General features: G+C 43.1%; 1 protein-coding gene across 2 annotated transcripts in view; it reads left to right on the top strand.

The window, feature by feature from the left end:
- LOC141088055 (PRKC apoptosis WT1 regulator protein-like) overlaps positions 1–17,493 on the top strand; it is a 78,111-nt gene that overhangs the window by 23,109 nt on the left and 37,509 nt on the right. For both annotated transcript variants that reach the window (XM_073573926.1, XM_073573928.1), the window contains exon 2: positions 15,987–16,373. In XM_073573926.1, coding sequence (XP_073430027.1) covers positions 15,996–16,373 — 378 coding nt within the window. In that variant the 5' untranslated portion in view covers positions 15,987–15,995. The remainder of the gene's footprint in view (positions 1–15,986; positions 16,374–17,493) is intronic.

A 17,493-nucleotide genomic window follows, 5' to 3' on the forward strand; every position in this document is an offset into this window, starting at 1 on the left:
GTACTACAAGGCAAAGCAAGGCAAGGACAAACATGGCACGAGAGACAACACAAGACATGGCACCAGGAGGCAGAGTACAAGCACAGAGTGTGTGCAGAGATGCACGACAGGGCAGAGTGCAGGGACACAGATTACAGAGAGCGACCGAGCAGACCAAGCAGCCATGCAGGGAAGCAACACGATACTCAGGCCCTGACCATAGGGAGGGGAGGTCTGATATAGCACCATAGCAACAGTAATTCCGGGTCAGGACCAGGGAGGGACTTTGGGTTCAGATCCTCCAGGATCATAGAGAGCATCGCTAGAACAGCCTGGGTAGAACCATAGAGGAGGTCACATGATCAGGGGTTTCCAGGAATACAGCGGATTGCAGAATCAGACAGAGACGGATGGTTACCCAGCAACAGCGTGCAGCCATGAGGTAAGGCGCGCGTGCACACTGCTCCAGGCATCTTGCAGCATGACAGACATGGCGGACATGACAGACATGGCGGACATGACAGTAATACAGTGATCACAGTGACATTACACACAGGAACTCTGTATATAGTGTCAGTGTACAGGTAACACAATGATCACCAGTACCATTATACACAGGAGCTCTGTATATAGTGTTAGTGTACAGGTAATACTGAGATCACCCATGACATTATACACAGGAGCTCTGTTTATAGTAAGTGTAGAAGTAATACAGTGATCACCAGCGGCATTATACACAGGATCTCTGTATTTAATGTAAGTGTAGAAGTAATACAGTGATCACCAGTGACATTATACATAGGAGCTCTGTATTTAGTGTCAATGTACAGGTAATACATGTATCACTATTGACAATATACACAGGAGCTCTGTATTTAGTGTCAATGTAAAGGTAATACAGGGATCACCAGTGACATTATACACAGGAGCTTTGTATATAGAGTGATCACAGGTGACTTTATACACAGGAGCTCTGTATGTAGTGTCAGTGTACAGGTAATACAGGGATCACTAGGGACATTAAACACAGGAGCTTTGTATATAGAGTGATCACAGGTGACATTATACACAGGAGCTCTGTATGTAGTGTCAGTGTGCAGTTAATACAGTGATCATCTGTGACATTACACACAGGAGCTCTGTATATAGTGTCAGTGTACAGATAATACAAGTGTTCAACGGTGACATTATACACATGAGCTCTGCATATAGTGTATATAGTACAGGTAATACAGAGATCACCAGTGTGATTATACATAGCAGCTCAAGACTCAAGCAGGTCTCATCACTGAAGAGCATAAACATCCATTCTAGCCTCGATGTTCGTCTTGGTATCAATGGAGAATGGATCAGTCGTTAATAATGCAACAGGTGGTTTGGCTTTTCTCTAATTTGTCCCAGGAGTCCTTTAAAAAAATCACAGGGCCACATGTTGTTATTCTACTGTGAGCAGCATAAGCAGATTAAACATGTTATCATGGTTTGCAGTGTCTCCAGAGTTGTCTACCATTGAGCATGCCTGGGACATTGTTGGTCAGCAATTGCAAAGAGAGCTGCCAACAGCGGATCTTGATGTCTGTTGAGTTGGCCTGTACTCCACAGTCTACTTGTTTCCTGGTTGTGACAGGGCAGACTCTAATCCTTGAGTGACAGTTCTGCTGACTAGCAGAGCTAGTGCGGGGGGGGGAATTATAATTACACAGGACAGATATGAGCAGCTTGATCAGGAGATGAGAAAAAGGGGAACAGCTAGCTAGTGTTGAGAAATCAATTGGCTGGAGAAAGGTGGCTGGTATATTAGGAGTTAATCCATCTCTTGGAATGTAACTCCTGTGCACACTTGGCTAGGGTCTGTGGTCAATCTCCTTGAAAACAAAATGTACACTATGTAAAATAAAACCTCATTGCAGGATGACAGTAGATAGAAAAAGCAAGTCAACTGCAAACTTGGTTATTTTCATGTAACTATTTAAAGCAATTTAATAATTTGTGAATAGCTCTTTTATAACCTCAGTGACAGCCGCCAGTGCTTGTATTTCTGCGCATGGCGCTTAAACTCAATACTGAATAAATTAAGATGTTTTGGATAATTTGTTTCCATTTTGTTACAATTTGCATATCATTAACATATCTAGCCATCTTGTGATTTCTATAATTCCAAGGCTTTTCCTTTTTAGTGTTGCAATTTCAATGTTGAGGTGTATAGTTATTATATAGCACTGTTGCTTATGTAATAACGTGCAGGAGGAATATGTCACCACGGAGCACGCAGACCAACAGTAAAAGGGGAGGTTTATTTACAGAGAAAATGCTGTAACAGGTGATATCGGAGACTGAAGAAATAACAGACGTGCAAAACAACAGACAGTTATTCTCTTATGGGGATGAAACTTATCAGTTCCTGGAGATCTTGCTTGAAGAGATCACTCTTCTCCCACGTAGGCACCCAGGCACCAGGGGTGCTTGATGTCGTCTGTCTCTGGGGTCCTAGGTATAGTTCAACTGGCGTATGGGGGGTTAAAGTGAGAGCTCAAGGGGTATGCGGATGGCGGCGTTCCCTCACCAGGGTCAGGGGCTCTGCCTGGGACAGTCTCTCTTGGCAGGTCAGTGTCACATTACAGTATGTTCCTCGGTTACAGGGAAACGTCTCAGGATAAAGCAGGGTCTCACTGCAGGGGAGCATCTTAAGGCGCGCAGTCTGTCGGTGTGACAAAGTCTCTAACAGGAGGGGAGCGACCAGCCCTCCAGGCGGTGCAGTGACAGGCTTCTCGTACTCAGTGCTCACCGCCTGTGTCTGCGGTCCCTCAGTGTTCAGTCGCTGCGCCTGTCTCCTGTCCTCTCCTCTGTCAGCGTCCTCTCTGCTCCCGTCCCTGCGTTGCTTTGCTGAAAGCGCGCCCAATTCTCCTGCTCTCCGTCCTGCCCTCTTCCTGTTCCTGGTGCTTGCACAGTCCCCTAAAGCATCCCCCGGGGAACCTAATGCCCTGCTCGATGGTTCCGGGCACGGAGCTAGGAAGGCAACTCCCCCTCGGCTCCTTCGGTGCTTCACCCCCTTACACTGCTATACCAGGATTGAATAATATCAACATACTATAACAAAACACACTATACAAGTACCAATATTACCAAAATTTACACCTCACAAGACCAACAATATTACAACTTGGTTACTACTACTATTACCTTTACATAGGGAATAAATAACATTTCTGAACCACTGAACAACACTAAGCAAAGAGCAATATTAGCACTAATATTACTATACACCAAGGGTGGGCAATTAATTTTCCCAATGGGCCACATGTGAGACCGTGACTGTTGTCGAGGGCCACACCAACAGGCTGAAATTAATTCTACTTAATATAAATATTTACATATTAATTTTAATTATTTTATATGAATATTAATTGTTTCACTTAATATTGAACAGAATGAAGTAAGAGGAAATCCCCCTATATACAGTATTAGCCCGCACACAGCCTCCTATATACTGTAAGTGACCCCACACAGCCCCTATATACAGCATGAGCACTCACATAGCCTCCTACATACATGAGCCCCACATAGCCTCCTATATACAGCATGAGCCCCACATAGTCTCCTATATGCAGTATGAGCCCCACATAGCCTTTTATATACAGTGTGAGCCCCCACTTTGCCTCCTATATACAGCATGAGCCCTCACATAGCCTCCTATATATAGCATGAGGCCTCACATAGCCTTCTATAAACAGCATGAGGCCCCACATAGCCTCCTATATACAGCATGAGCCCCACATAGCCTTCTAGATACAGTGTGAGCCCCACATAGCCTTCTATATACAGTGTGAGCCCCCACATAGCCTCCTATATACAGCATGAGCCCCACATAGTCTCCTATATGCAGTATGAGCTCCACATAGCCTTTTATATACAGTGTGAGCCCCCACTTTGCCTCCTATATACAGCATGAGCCCTCACATAGCCTCCTATATATAGCATGAGGCCTCACATAGCCTCCTATAAACAGCATGAGGCCCCACATAGCCTCCTATATACAGCATGAGCCCCACATAGCCTTCTAGATACAGTGTGAACCCCACATAGCCTTCTATATACAGTGTGAGCCCCCACATAGCCTGTCTATATATGTACAAAATTCCCATAAGCATGAAAAAAAAACCCACCACATACTCCGTTGTCTCCCGTTCCACCGACACTCTGCCTCTGCCCTGTCTACAGTGCATAGCTGATGCAATAAAATAATCACGTCAGCTGTCTCACAGGCTGATTGGTGGAAGAAGGGGCCACCAGTGTATTCATCGCTGTCTGTATCCCAAGAATGCAGATAGCGGTGAAGGCGGTGGATTATGGACACTGGGTGGGGGGGCATGGTGCAGCCCACCTCTGCTATACACTTACCACTACATAGTGACTAAATTATACCATTAAACTGTTGCTTCTTAAAAAAACTATAAAAAGACTTATACTACTACCATAAAGTGACTGTATAGTAGTAGACACTGATTTCAGTTAGAGTTGTCATTGCTGACATTTTGTTATTGGAATCGTTAACTTTTCTAATTTTTGCATCTTGTCAGACCACTATGGCGACTTCTTTCAACCTCAGCTTGTCTGCAGAGTTTACAACACAGGTATACTTTTCTTCTCAAATTTCCAGGCCCATGCCCACCTATTCTCTGACCACACAAACGCTATATCTTGCTGCTACCCTCAATTCTGTGAATTGCTGTTCTATTTGCCCCATTACTGTACAATGCTGTGTGGCACAGTGACCATAATACTTAAAACATTTTGTCAATACTATATTTACACCCTAAAAAGTACGGACTGTGCAGTATAAGGCGCCCTGGAACGTCATAATGCGTCTATTTATCTAATCTCATCCCTTGACAACCATAGTCACCAAGTCCTCTTCTGTCCTCCATGCAAGAGTGGGTCACTGTAGATGGTGAAATGCTGTGACATCAATGGATGCTGACTAGAGTTGAACGAAACAGGTCGGTCAGATTCAAAAGTTGCCGACTTTCGCCAAAGTCGGGTTTCATGAAACGAAACCCGACCACAGTGTGAAGTCAGCCATGCGGTCGGCGAACCAAGCACCAAAGTTGGGTTTCGCCGAATGCTTGCACGTGACTTTTTTCAACCAATGAGAGAAGCGGAGCGTAGCGGGAGCGTAGTGTGAATGGGAGAGGGAGAGAGAGAGAGAAGAGAGAGAGAGAGAGGGAAGAGACAGAGATTTTGCCGCCTCTAGGGTTAAAATTCATGCCAGGTGTGTTTACAGTCCTCCACTCACTGCCGACTTTTCTCCCTATTGACTTGCATTGGGTTTCGACTTTCACGACTTTTCCCTATAGTCAGCCGATTTTGTTCAACTCGACTTTTGAGAAAGTCCGGTTTCACGAAACCCGATTCGACCCTAAAAAAGGCAAAGTCGCTCATCTCTAACGCTGACATCTTATAGACTGTAGGGTTGGTGATAGATACCTCTTTTTATTATTATTTGGGCACAACATGGTGTTATTTATACACTTTAAATTGGTTTAATGTGGGTTTTGTACAGTCAGATTTATACAGCACATAGCAGTAATATTTGGAAACTCTACGGCGGTAATTTCTAAGCTTAATGAGCTGGATGTTTTTTTTTTGCCAGAGGTATACAAACATGGATAGGCTTATACACGAGTATATACGGTAAGCAGCAATTTAACATGACTGTATCTAAACATCAATAGTAGTGTGATTACATCATGCCATACTGGTACCTACATAAGAGCCTTAAGAATCCTTAGAAAATTAACATTTATTTAAATTATGTTTCAATGTTTAATATCCTTTGCTAATTTTATTGTCTGTGGTGGCTTCTGAAAATCAGCAAAGGATATTAAACATTGAAACATAATTTAAGTAAATGTTAATTTTCTAAGGATTCTTAAGGCTCTTATGTAGGTACCAGTATGGCATGATGTAATCACACTACTATTGATGTTTAGATACAGTCATGTTAAATTGCTACTTACCGTATATACTCGTGTATAAGTCTACCCGTGTATAAGCCGACCCCCCTAATTTTGCCACAAAAAACTGGGAAAACTTATTGACTTGTGTATAAGCCTAGGGTGGAACATGCAGCAGCTACTGGTAAATTTCAAAAATAAAAATAGATACCAATAAAAGTAAAATTAATTGAGACATCAGTAGGTTAAATGTTTTTGAATATCTATATTGAATTAGGAGCCCCATATAATGCTCCATACAGTTCACGATGGGCCCCATAAGGTGCTCCATACAAAATATACCCCATATAATGCTGCACAAAGGTTAATAATGGCCCCATAAAATGCTCCATAGAATAATATGCCCCATATAATGCTGCACAAATTTTATGCCCCCATAAGATGCTCCATAAAATATGCCCCATAAGATGCTCCATAGATTATGCCCCCATATGCTGCTCCATAGATTATGCCCCCATATGCTGCTCCATAGATTATGCCCCATAGATTATGCCCCCATAAGATGCTCCATAGATTATTCCCCCATATGCTGCTCCATAGATAATGCCCCATAGATTATGCCCCCATAAGATGCTCCATAGATTATGCCCCCATAAGATGCTCCATAGATTATGCCCCCATATGATGCTCCATAGATTATGCCTCCATATGCTGCTCCATAAATTATGTCCCATATGCTGCTCCATAACATGCTCCATAGACTATGCCCCATAGATTATGCCCCCATAAGATGCTCCATACATTATGCCCCCATTTGCTGCTGCTGCTGCTGCAGATAAAAAAAATGACATACTCACCTCTTGTCCCTGGGGGCCAGGTGTTGAGTCCTGAGCAGGCGCAGACATTGGCGCGCTATGGGGGACAGCTGTTGGTGTTGCCGCTGGCTCAGGACCCGGCACCTGCGATTTTCACCTGTCCCGGGTCCATCGCTGCTGGCCGCTGTTTCTGGGGCCTCTGCAATGACGTTCAGCAGAGGGCACGCACTAACCACGTCATCGCGCCCTCTGCTGTCTGAACATCACTGACAGAGGACCCGGCAGTCAGCGGCGAGCAGCGATGGACCTGGGACATGTGAATGTAGCATATACTTACCCCCTCCTGGCGTGGTCTCTGCAGCCCCGTATCTCCACGGTCTCCCTTCCTTCCTTCAGTGGTCACGTGGTACCGCTCATTAAAGACATGAATATGCGCATATTCATGACTTTAATTAGCGGTCCCACGTTACCGCTGAAGGAAGGAGCCTGAGACCGTGGGACAAGCAGGGGGGCTGCAGAAACGCGACGGGGGGTCAGTATGATCTGACATCCCCACTCCCCCTCCCACGCCAACCCCCTGGCGTATATGACTCGCATATAAGCCGAGAGGGGGACTGTATATGAGTATATACAGTAACTATAATGTTAAACTATGGATACAGTGATGACATTAAATAGCCAGTGTTAGTCTGACTCCATAACTAAGCTGCAAGTGTAGAACATGGAGACACTGGTTCTAGGCTGCCTCTTTCACTGTTATTTACAAATAGTGAGGCAGCATGGTTGCTCAGTGGTTAGCTCTGCAGCCTTGCAGCACTGGGGTCCTGGGTTCAAATCCCACCAAGGACAACATCTGCAAGGAGTTTGAATGTTCTCCCTGTGTTTGCGTGGGTTTCCTCTGGCTTCTCCAGTTTCCTCCCATATTTCAAAGACACACTGATAGGGAAATTAGATTGTGAGCCCCATCGGGAGGCATGTACTGTATGCAGAACGTTTATTTTTCCAGCTGAATTCTTGTAGATATGCACATATACAGTATGTAAAAAAGACTTTTCAGAAGCAAGGCTACAAACACATAGGTTTCTAAGATGGCTGATATATAGTGAATGAGGAAGAAGACTGGGAAAGGAACAGTCTACAGACATCAGAGAGTGACAGGTAGAGAGTAATAGAATGGGCAGACACCTGGATGTTCGGGAATGGTGGGTTCGGCCGAACAGTTACAAAAAGTTCAAGGTTCGGGTACCAGAACAGTACCCGGACCTGAACCTGGACCTCATTCACTTGATTGGGGGGCCCGAACATTTTTGATAAACAACCAGGAAAACTCACAGCTGGGGGCTGCAACCCTGAGCTGTCAGCTTCAGCAAGGCTGGTTATCAAGAATAAAGAGGTCCCCACGCCATATTTTTTAATTATTTAAATATATAATTAAAAAAAAAGGTGACATCAACCTCACTGCTTAATAAATGGAGAGGCGTCTATAAGACACCTCCATTTCTAATCCTATAGTTGTATGGAAAATAAACACACAGCCAGAATAAAGTCCTTTATTTGAAATAAAACAAAGACCGTTTTCCATTTTTTTAAAAAAATAACAAATCTATACTCACCTAACGCCCAGTCCACCAGAGCCCTTGTCTTCTGTAATAAAACAAAAATAAAAAACAACCATATTCTTCAGCTGTGAACTACAGTGACATCCCTTCAGTGAGATCACTACTAACACAGTGAGAAAAAGTGACCTGGAGAATTTCACTGCAGTGAATTTGTACTGCAGTGAACTTACCAAGATCTCACCGAGGTCAACGCAGTTCAGCCCGGCTGGGAACATAACCTCAGTGACCAGCAGTAACCTCGATGATGTCACCACTAGTCACTGAGGCTGAGCTCCCAGCAGCTCATTCATCAGTATTTCTCAGCCTGGATGATCGCATCTTGGCACCATCCAGGTTGAGAACTATTTATCCCCCAAACATGGATTACAGCGTGGGACAGAACGAAGGACTGGTGAGGGATATTATTGTTTTTTATTTTTGTTTTTTTACAGAAGATGAGGGATTCAGTGGAATTAGGCGTTAGGTGAGTGTAACTGTTTTTTTATTTTTACATAAAAAAGTAAAAGTGTGGTTTGTTTTATTTCAAATAAAGGACTTTATTCTAGCTGTGTTAAATTTACAATTTAACTATAGGATTAGTAATAGATGATATAGAAGAGTTAATGGTTTGCTTTTATATCCCTTTAATTGCCTTTAAGACTTCTAATGCCTTCTGCCTTATTATTGCTAGAACTATTCTCATGTAGACTATTAGTCTCTGTTCTCAAGGAAACTATACTTGTTATCATATTTCTTCTCCATAGTCAATTGCAACATGTTCTGGACACATTGTAAACTTGATATAATTCTGAAGGTGATGGGGGGCTACATGAGCTCCATAGAATTACATTTGTTGTAAATGGTATAAAATATTGCCTTATATTTCATTACGTCAGATAAAGTGTTTTGACCACGGCTCGAGTGTGTTGAGTCTTTTTGTTTCCAAGCGCTTGTCATCAGAAAGGTGAAAACCTCACAATCTGGACTCACTGGTGATCTGGCATAGCTGACGCTTGGTCAGATCAAAAAGCAGCTACAACATGGATAAGTATCTTAAAGACGCCTCTCCATTACAAATCCATGGGCTTGATGTCACCAGACAATATGACATCAACCCCACGAATATGAACCCTACTTTTCACCGCTATGGGGCAAGTGGGAAGAGCTGGGCAAAGTGCCAGAATTGGCACATCTTATAGATGTGCCTATTCTGGATGGCTGCAGGCTGCTATTTTTATGACTGAAGGAAGCAACATCCATGGCTCTTTACCAGCCTGACTATATCAGCCCCCAGCTGTCTGCTTTAGCAAGGCTGGTTGTCAAAAATGGGGAACCTCGCACCGTTTTTTTTTAAATTATTTAAATAATTAAAAAATATGGCGTGGAGACCCCAGTTGTGAGTTTTGCCTGGTTGGTTATCAAAAATACAGGGGAGGCCATGCTTTTTTTTTCAATTATTTATTTACAGCACAGGTGCCGGCTGATGAATGCTCCCATCAGCCGCTCCTGCTCTTGCTGATATTAGTGGCAGCAGGCATCGGCTCATGGGAGCAGTAGTCCCATCAGCTGACACCAGTGACCGGAGGTAAACTTTATACCTCTGATCACAGCTGCGGGCCCCCACTATCATTTGACAGCTTGGGAACTGTGGCTGTCTAACGGGCGGTGATGATTTTGCCACCGATCAGAAGCGATGTTTGCCGCGCTGTCATGCACATGACAGCGTGGCAAGCACCTGCTGTTTGGGGGGGGCCGAACCCGAATACTAACACGGACTTCCTGGTGTTACTGTGTTCCATGGTCAGTGTCCGGTACAGGCGCCATACTTTACTGTTCGGGTTCGCCCAACTTTAGAGAGGAAGGACAAACTTCTAAAGAGAGCTAACTTTATTTCATAGCAGCGAAACAGCACAAAATAACAACACAATCATGACGCAATACTGTCTGTATAATTCCCAAATCATAGGACATGACAAGTGTTATTGTTATCAGTAGAGTGATATTAGATTGAAGTTATAATACTTTTGTTACATAGCTCCAATGCTATTGATGTTAAGGAAAATTAATGTCATAATGTACTGTAGTTCCTGTGCTATCAGTGTATATATAGGGCTGGGGCAAGGTATTTTGGTAGTCGAGGCAGATGAGTCCATCTAGCAAAGGAATTGGCAAAGAATAAGGTAATAGTACCTCTATTGCACACACTCTAACTGGGTTAGTAAACCAGGTACCAAGCTCTGGTAACCATTTCCACTAAGATTGCCATCTTTTTCAATTAAAAATAACAGTGAAAGTAAAAAGTATATGCTTTGAGAATAAGAAGGCTTAACAGGAGGTGAAATTTTAGATATAGGGATTGCTCATTTTTTGTAGACCGTTTACAGTCAGTTTACATGATACAGTTTACATATGATATCCCTTACATTCTATATTATAAATGTTAAACTCAATGCTATTAATGGGAAATAATCTACCTTAACTGTAATGGGGTTAGTTGACTTTAATTAAGGTATCCAGAATTTGACGGACATCCTAACAGAAACCAGACATACACCATTACAGTTAAAGGGGCCCATCTGATGGCAATTGAGTCTGGCATAGGACAGTTACAGCTTGTGACACACTTACAGGAGGTTCAAGCTCACATGTGAATCTTGCCTAAGTCTATCCTATTTGATACCATCTGCTAAAACAATACATATAAGTCAATATCTGCTCTATAGTGGCGTAATGGGAGGTTCATGGGCTTTTATGCGATGTACTCAGCAGAACTCACAATTATAATAGGTTTTGAATTTTATCAGTAATTCTAATTTTTCCAACACAATTTACAAAACTGTTTCTTTTAGGGACCACATCACGTTTGAAGTGAATTTGAGGGGCCTATATGACAGAAAATACCCAAAGCTGATGTCATTTTAAAAACAGCACCCCTCAAAATGCCCAAAGCCAAAACCAAGAAGTGTATTATCTCTTTAGGTCTTCACAGGAGTGAGGCTGGTTTCACACTAGCGTTTTTTTGCACTGCGTTTTTGCGCATACATGCGCATGCGTCCTTTTCCCCTATCTTTAACATGGGTGCACATGGTCTAGTGTTTGCACGCGTTTTACGTGCGCATGCGTTTTTTTGTAGTGTGCGCCCAGGCGCGCCGGACGCAACCTGTTGCATTTTTGGTCCATCTGACCTGTCTGAAAAAAATGCATGCACCCGGAATGCGCAAAAAAAAACACATTACAGTCTATGGGAACGCAGATGTGCGCATGGATATGCGCACGTCTACGTTTAAAAACGCATGCGTTTTAAGAGTAAAAATGGCTAAAAAATGGTTAAAACACATGGGCAAAAAGCAGCAAACGCATACAAAACGCATAATGCGTTTTTTGTATGTGTTTGCACTGCGCAAAAACGCAGCGCAAAAACGCAGCGCAAAAAACGCTAGTGTGAAACTAGCCTTACAGCAATGTGGAAGCAAAAATTAGCACTTTAATTTTTCCCACAAAAATGTTCATTTAACCCCCAAATGCTGCATTTCTACAAGGATAACAGGAGAAAATGAACCTTAAAATTTGTTGTGTATCTTTTTCTGAGTACACCAATACCCTATATGTGGAGGAAAACTACTGTTTGGGCACAAGGCTGGGCTCAAAAGGGAACTGCCAGTTGACTTTTGGAGTGCAAAATTGGTTGAAATAGATAGTGGACTTCATGTTGTGTTTGCAGAGTCCCTGATCTGCCTAAACCATGGAAACCCCCCCACATGTGACCTTATGTTGGAAACTACACTCCTCGAGGAAAGTATCTAGAGGTCTAGTGAGCACATTGAACCCACAGGTACTTCAAAGAAAGTTATAACATTGAGCCATGAAAATTATAAAAATACATTTTTTCACATAAAAATGTTGCTTCAGCCACAAATTTTTCATTTTCACAAGAGTAACAGGGAAAATGGACCATTCAAGTTGTTGTGCAATTCTTCCTGAATATACCAACAGCCCATATGTGCTGGAAAACTACTGTTTGGGCACACGGTAGGGCTCAGAAGGGAAGGAACGCCAATTAAATTCTCGAGTGCAAATTTGGCTGAAACAGATTGTGAATGCCCCTGACATGCCAAAACAGCAAAAACGCCCATAATTGACCCCTGTTGTGAATTCCCTTGCTCAGATTTCTGAGCCAAAGCTCCCTCTGGTGGTTACTGAGAGTAGTGGAGCTGGCCAGGTGGATGGAGGCTCTCCACCTGATGATGATAATTGGGAATCTGGGATTGCTAGCTGGGAGCATATAATGGAGCTGGCTGCTCTTGAAGGTTGCTGGTGATTTTTTCCTCTGTGTGCATTTAGAGCTCTTTTGTCCCCTGCCTGATCTGCATGTTCAGCTAAGTGATTATTTTGCATCTAATCTGGTTGTGTCTTTTTTGCTTTCTGTTTTGCTGTTAGGGTTCAGCGTGCTCCCTGCTGGGGGCAGCGCTGGGCCCTGCTTCATATGTTGCAGCTTGTTCAGTCCCCTGTTATGTTAGTATTTTTTTTTGCTTGCTGCCAGTTTATACCAGAGTGCTGATCTATCGGGGGTGAAATCGTGTGATTTCAGGTTTTTTTGTATATCAGAAGTGTTGGAGTTTTTCAGGGTTTTGTGCGTGATTGCAGACAGTATCTTTTTCTGTCCTGTCCTGTCTAGACAGCTTGGGCCCCACCGTTTGCTCAGTCTGTTCTCTGCCTGTGTTTGTGTCTTATCTTGTCTCACCGACAATATATGTTTGGGGGCTGTCTATTCCTTTGGGGATCTGCTCCGGGGCAGTTTAGATTTCATCTTTCTGTCTTTAGGCTTCCAGCTGTGATGAAGCATCTAGGGCATCGTAGGAACGCTCCACGGCTACTGCTAGTTGTGCGGATAGGATCAGGGGTCTGCAATCCGCTTAGTTACCAACCTCTCTGGTCTTCTGGTGGCTTAGCCTGTTCGTGCCATCCTCCTCGGTGACCCATTCATAACAGACCCCATTTTGGAAACTACATCTTTTGAGGAATTAATTTAGTGGTGTAGTGAGCATTTTTAACTCTCAAGTTATTCACAGAATTGTATAACATTTGGCTAAATCAATGGAAAATTACCATTTATCCACTAAAATGTTACTTTGGCCTCAACTTTTCAATTTTCAAAAGGGATAGTAGGAGAAAATGGACCAAAAAGTATGTTAAACAATTTCTCCTGTGTAAGCCAATACCTCATATGTGGTCGAAAGCTACTTTTGAGGTACACTGCAAAGCTCAAAAGGTAACTTTCTAAGTTTTTTACATCACTGCAGAGATTGATTTCCATCTACACTGCTCAGTACTGTTGGATCATTCTGAAATTCTGAGAGCCCTCTGTATGGCGGCGTGCACGTGTAACTCTCATGTTAGCTTTTAATCACCAATGTTGAACTGTTGCCTAGACACATACCAGTTGGATATATCTTATTGGGTAAAATAAAACTGGAAAATGAGTGGAAATGAAAAGGAAAAAAAACTTTCTGGCTCTGTTTGAAGAATTTAATCTGGAACAAACATGTTCCTCATCATAGAGACAGACTGTTTGTGCTTCGGGGTGGTCTGTGGGCAGGTCTTTCCTTGGTTCCTCTGGCTTAGAGCAGGAAGATAAGACTCTGCCTTCAGTCCCACCAGCATCTCATTAACTGAAAACTTCTGACACTGATTACACAAGAACCACAAGACAGATTATTATTATTATCTATTATTATAGCGCCATTTATTCCAAAGCGCTTTACATGTGAGGAGGGGTATACATAATACATACCAGTACAGTAATCTTAAACAATACAAGTCACGACTGGTACAGGAGGAGAGAGGACCCTGCCCGCGAGGGCTCACAATCTACAATGGGATGGGTGAGGATACAGTAGGCGAGAGTAGAGCTGGTCATGCAGCGGTTTGGTGGATCGGTGGTAACTGCAAGTTGTAGGCTTGTCGGAAGAGGTAGGTCTTCAAGTTCTTTTTGAAGGTTTCCATGGTAGGCGAGAGTCTGATATGTTGTGGTAGAGAGTTCCAGAGTAGAGGGGATGCGTAGGAGAAATCTTGTATGCGATTGTGGGAAGAGGAGATAAGAGGGGAGTACAGAAGGAGATCTTGTGAGGATCGGAGGTTTCGTGCAGGTAAGTATCGGGAGACTAGGTCACAGATGTAGTGAGGACTCAGGTTGTGGATGGCTTTGTATGTCATGGTTAGGGTTTTGAACTGGAGTCTTTGGGTAATGGGGAGCCAGTGCAGGGATTGACAGAGGGGAGAGGCCGGGGAATAGCGGGGGGACAGGTGGATTAGTCGGGCAGCAGAGTTAAGAATAGATTGGAGGGGTGCGAGAGTGTTAGAGGGGAGGCCACAGAGCAGGAGGTTGCAGTAGTCAAGGCGGGAGATGATGAGGGCATGGACTAGGGTTTTGCAGATTCTTTGTTGAGGAATGTACGGATCCGTGAAATATTCTTCAGTTGAAGTCGGCAGGAAGCGGAAAGGGCTTGGATATGTGGTTTGAAATAGAGATCAGTGTCAAGGATAACCCCGAGGCAGCGAGCTTGTGGGACTGGAGTGGGCAGCTGTTTACTTTAATGGATAGGTCTGTTGGGGGGGTCGCGTGAGATGGGCGAAAGATGATTAATTCTGTTTTGTCCATATTAAGTTTTAGAAATCTAGCGGAGAAGAAGGATGAAATAGCAGACAGACATTGAGGGATTCTGTTTAGTAGGGAGGTGATATCAGGTCCAGAGATGTAGATTTGTGTGTCATCAGCATAGAGATGATACTGAAAGCCATGAGATTCTATGAGCTGTCCGAGGCCGAAGGTGTAAACGGAGAAGAGCAGGGGCTCTAGGATTGAACCTTGCGGGACTCCGACGGATAGGGGGCGCGGTGAGGAGGTGGTGTGCGAATGGGAGACGCTGAATGTCCGGTCTGCTAGGTATGACGCAATCCAAGATAGGGCCAAGTCTGTGATACCAAGAGATGAGAGGGTCTGTAGTAATAGGGAATGGTCCACACATCACCCCAGGTATCATTTTTATCAGTGTATCGGCGCCGACCTGAGAGTGCTTTAAGTGCAATTGCTTTATATTCATTTTTTTCACAGAACATACATTTTATCCTGGTTTTGGTAGCTTTTTATTATAACGTAGGAAATAAATACAATTAAGTATTTGTAAATGGTGGCTTTCAGATTACGGTAAATCTTTTTAACATATCCAGAAAAAATACCAGAAAGCTTTTTACTCTTCTTTATCTACAGTATGTAATAAATTGGTAAAACATTCATTTTAACAACCTGTACTTAATATTACATTTTCTCTGCAGTTGGCAGCGATATAGCAATAATTACCTAATCATTATGGATTACAAAAGCTTTGATTTTACAATCTACTATCATCAGAACCTGCTAATAATTTTCATTGGTGGGAATCGACTTGTGTTGCCACTATTGATCCTAAAAGCTGAAGTGGCTTATGACCCTTTATTTTCAATATGATTGGGGCCCCAGTGGTATATTGATATGCTATAAAATTATATATTGGAACGACCCCTTTTATAAAGTGTTAAGATGGTGAACGCTGCTATTGCTGTAAGATTCTGAGATTAATTCTGTATAACAATATTTTTTTCAGAAACTAAAGATGTCTAAAGATAAGAAGAGTAGCAGCACAGAGCAAGTCCCATTTATGGAAGAATGGAAAGCGCGGAGAGAGAGAATGAGGCTACGCTCCTCTTCTAGCCTTGCAGGGAGCAGGTCTGTAGATATCCAGGTTCAACAAGAAGTGGAACTTCAAACACAAACCTGGTCCTCACATATAGGAAAAGCATCTGATACGGTTGTAGCTTCCAGCAAAGTCCAGTCTCCAGGTGTTTTAGATGTTGAAGCTCATGATCCAGTCACTTCAAAAACCAAGGAGAAAAAAGGGAGTACACAGAAGAAGCATCGTACCCAAATTGAAAAAAGGAAACTTAGGGAAAAAAGACGACCCACAGGAATAGTAAATTTGATTCAAACAGTGGTAAGAACTCATGTAACCTGGCTTTGCTTCCCATTAGCATAAAATATATTTTCATCATATTTTCTATCTAAAAAGGTGTACTGTATATATACATGAGCTTCTCAGGATTGAAATTGCAACTCCAAGATGGAAAAGATGTGAAATTTGGAAATCACAGGATGGATAGACAGGTTAATGTTGTGCAAATCATGAAAACCTGGAAACAAAGCTTTCAAAATATCTCAATTTATTTAGTACCACCACAAATACACACTTCGGCTGCTACCAATGAAGTTAATATTGGAATGTTCTGCCATGCTGTAATCATTTGGGCATGGAAATCATCAAGTTTCCCTGCTGGCAGCTCCCTTTACAATTGCTGACCAATGATAGTGTATATCCAAACAATCAGAAGGAGTTTTCAAGACATCGGCAGCAAGCTAGACGTCCAGTTACAGGAGAATCATTGACTTCACACCACAGCTCTCAAAAGCTATCATGGTGCAGCGCAAGACCGAAATGGAGGTATTTCCTCTTCAGGAATGAGTCTCACTTTTGTCTTGGACACAGTGATAGCCGGAGATTGGTCTGGAGACAATGTGATCAACGCCATGAAGACCTTAAATGGAATCTGTCACCCCATTTTAGCCCTATCAGCTGCCGGCACCGCCATCAGGGGCTTATCTACAGCATTCTGTAATGCTGTAGATAAGCCCCCAATGTAACCTGAAAGATAAGAAAAAGAAGTTAGATTATACTCACCCTGGCGTCCGGTCTGGTCCGATGGGTGTCACGGTTCCGTCCTGCGCCTCCCATCTTCATACGATGCCGTTCTCCTTCTTAGGCCGGAGTCACACTAGCGATTAAAACGGTCGAATGCAATGCGATAAAAAATCGCATTGCATTCGAACCCATGTTATTCTATGGGGCAGCTCACATCATGCGATTTTTTATCGCATCCGATCCTCGGACCGAGACAATGGCAGCATGCTGCGATTGTCACCGATTTTCGGATCGGATTCCCCAATGCAAGTCTATGGATGCGATAAAAAAACGCATGGAAAACGCACCAAACGTGTGACTTGCGATTAAATTGCACAACTTCTCCAGGTCTACAGGATAGGGCATCAGGCATTGGCAT

The sequence above is a fragment of the Dendrobates tinctorius genome, unplaced genomic scaffold (genome assembly GCF_039654945.1).
Source record: "Dendrobates tinctorius isolate UK_male_01 unplaced genomic scaffold, ASM3965494v1 ptg000037l, whole genome shotgun sequence".
Lineage (NCBI taxonomy): Eukaryota > Metazoa > Chordata > Amphibia > Anura > Dendrobatidae > Dendrobates > Dendrobates tinctorius.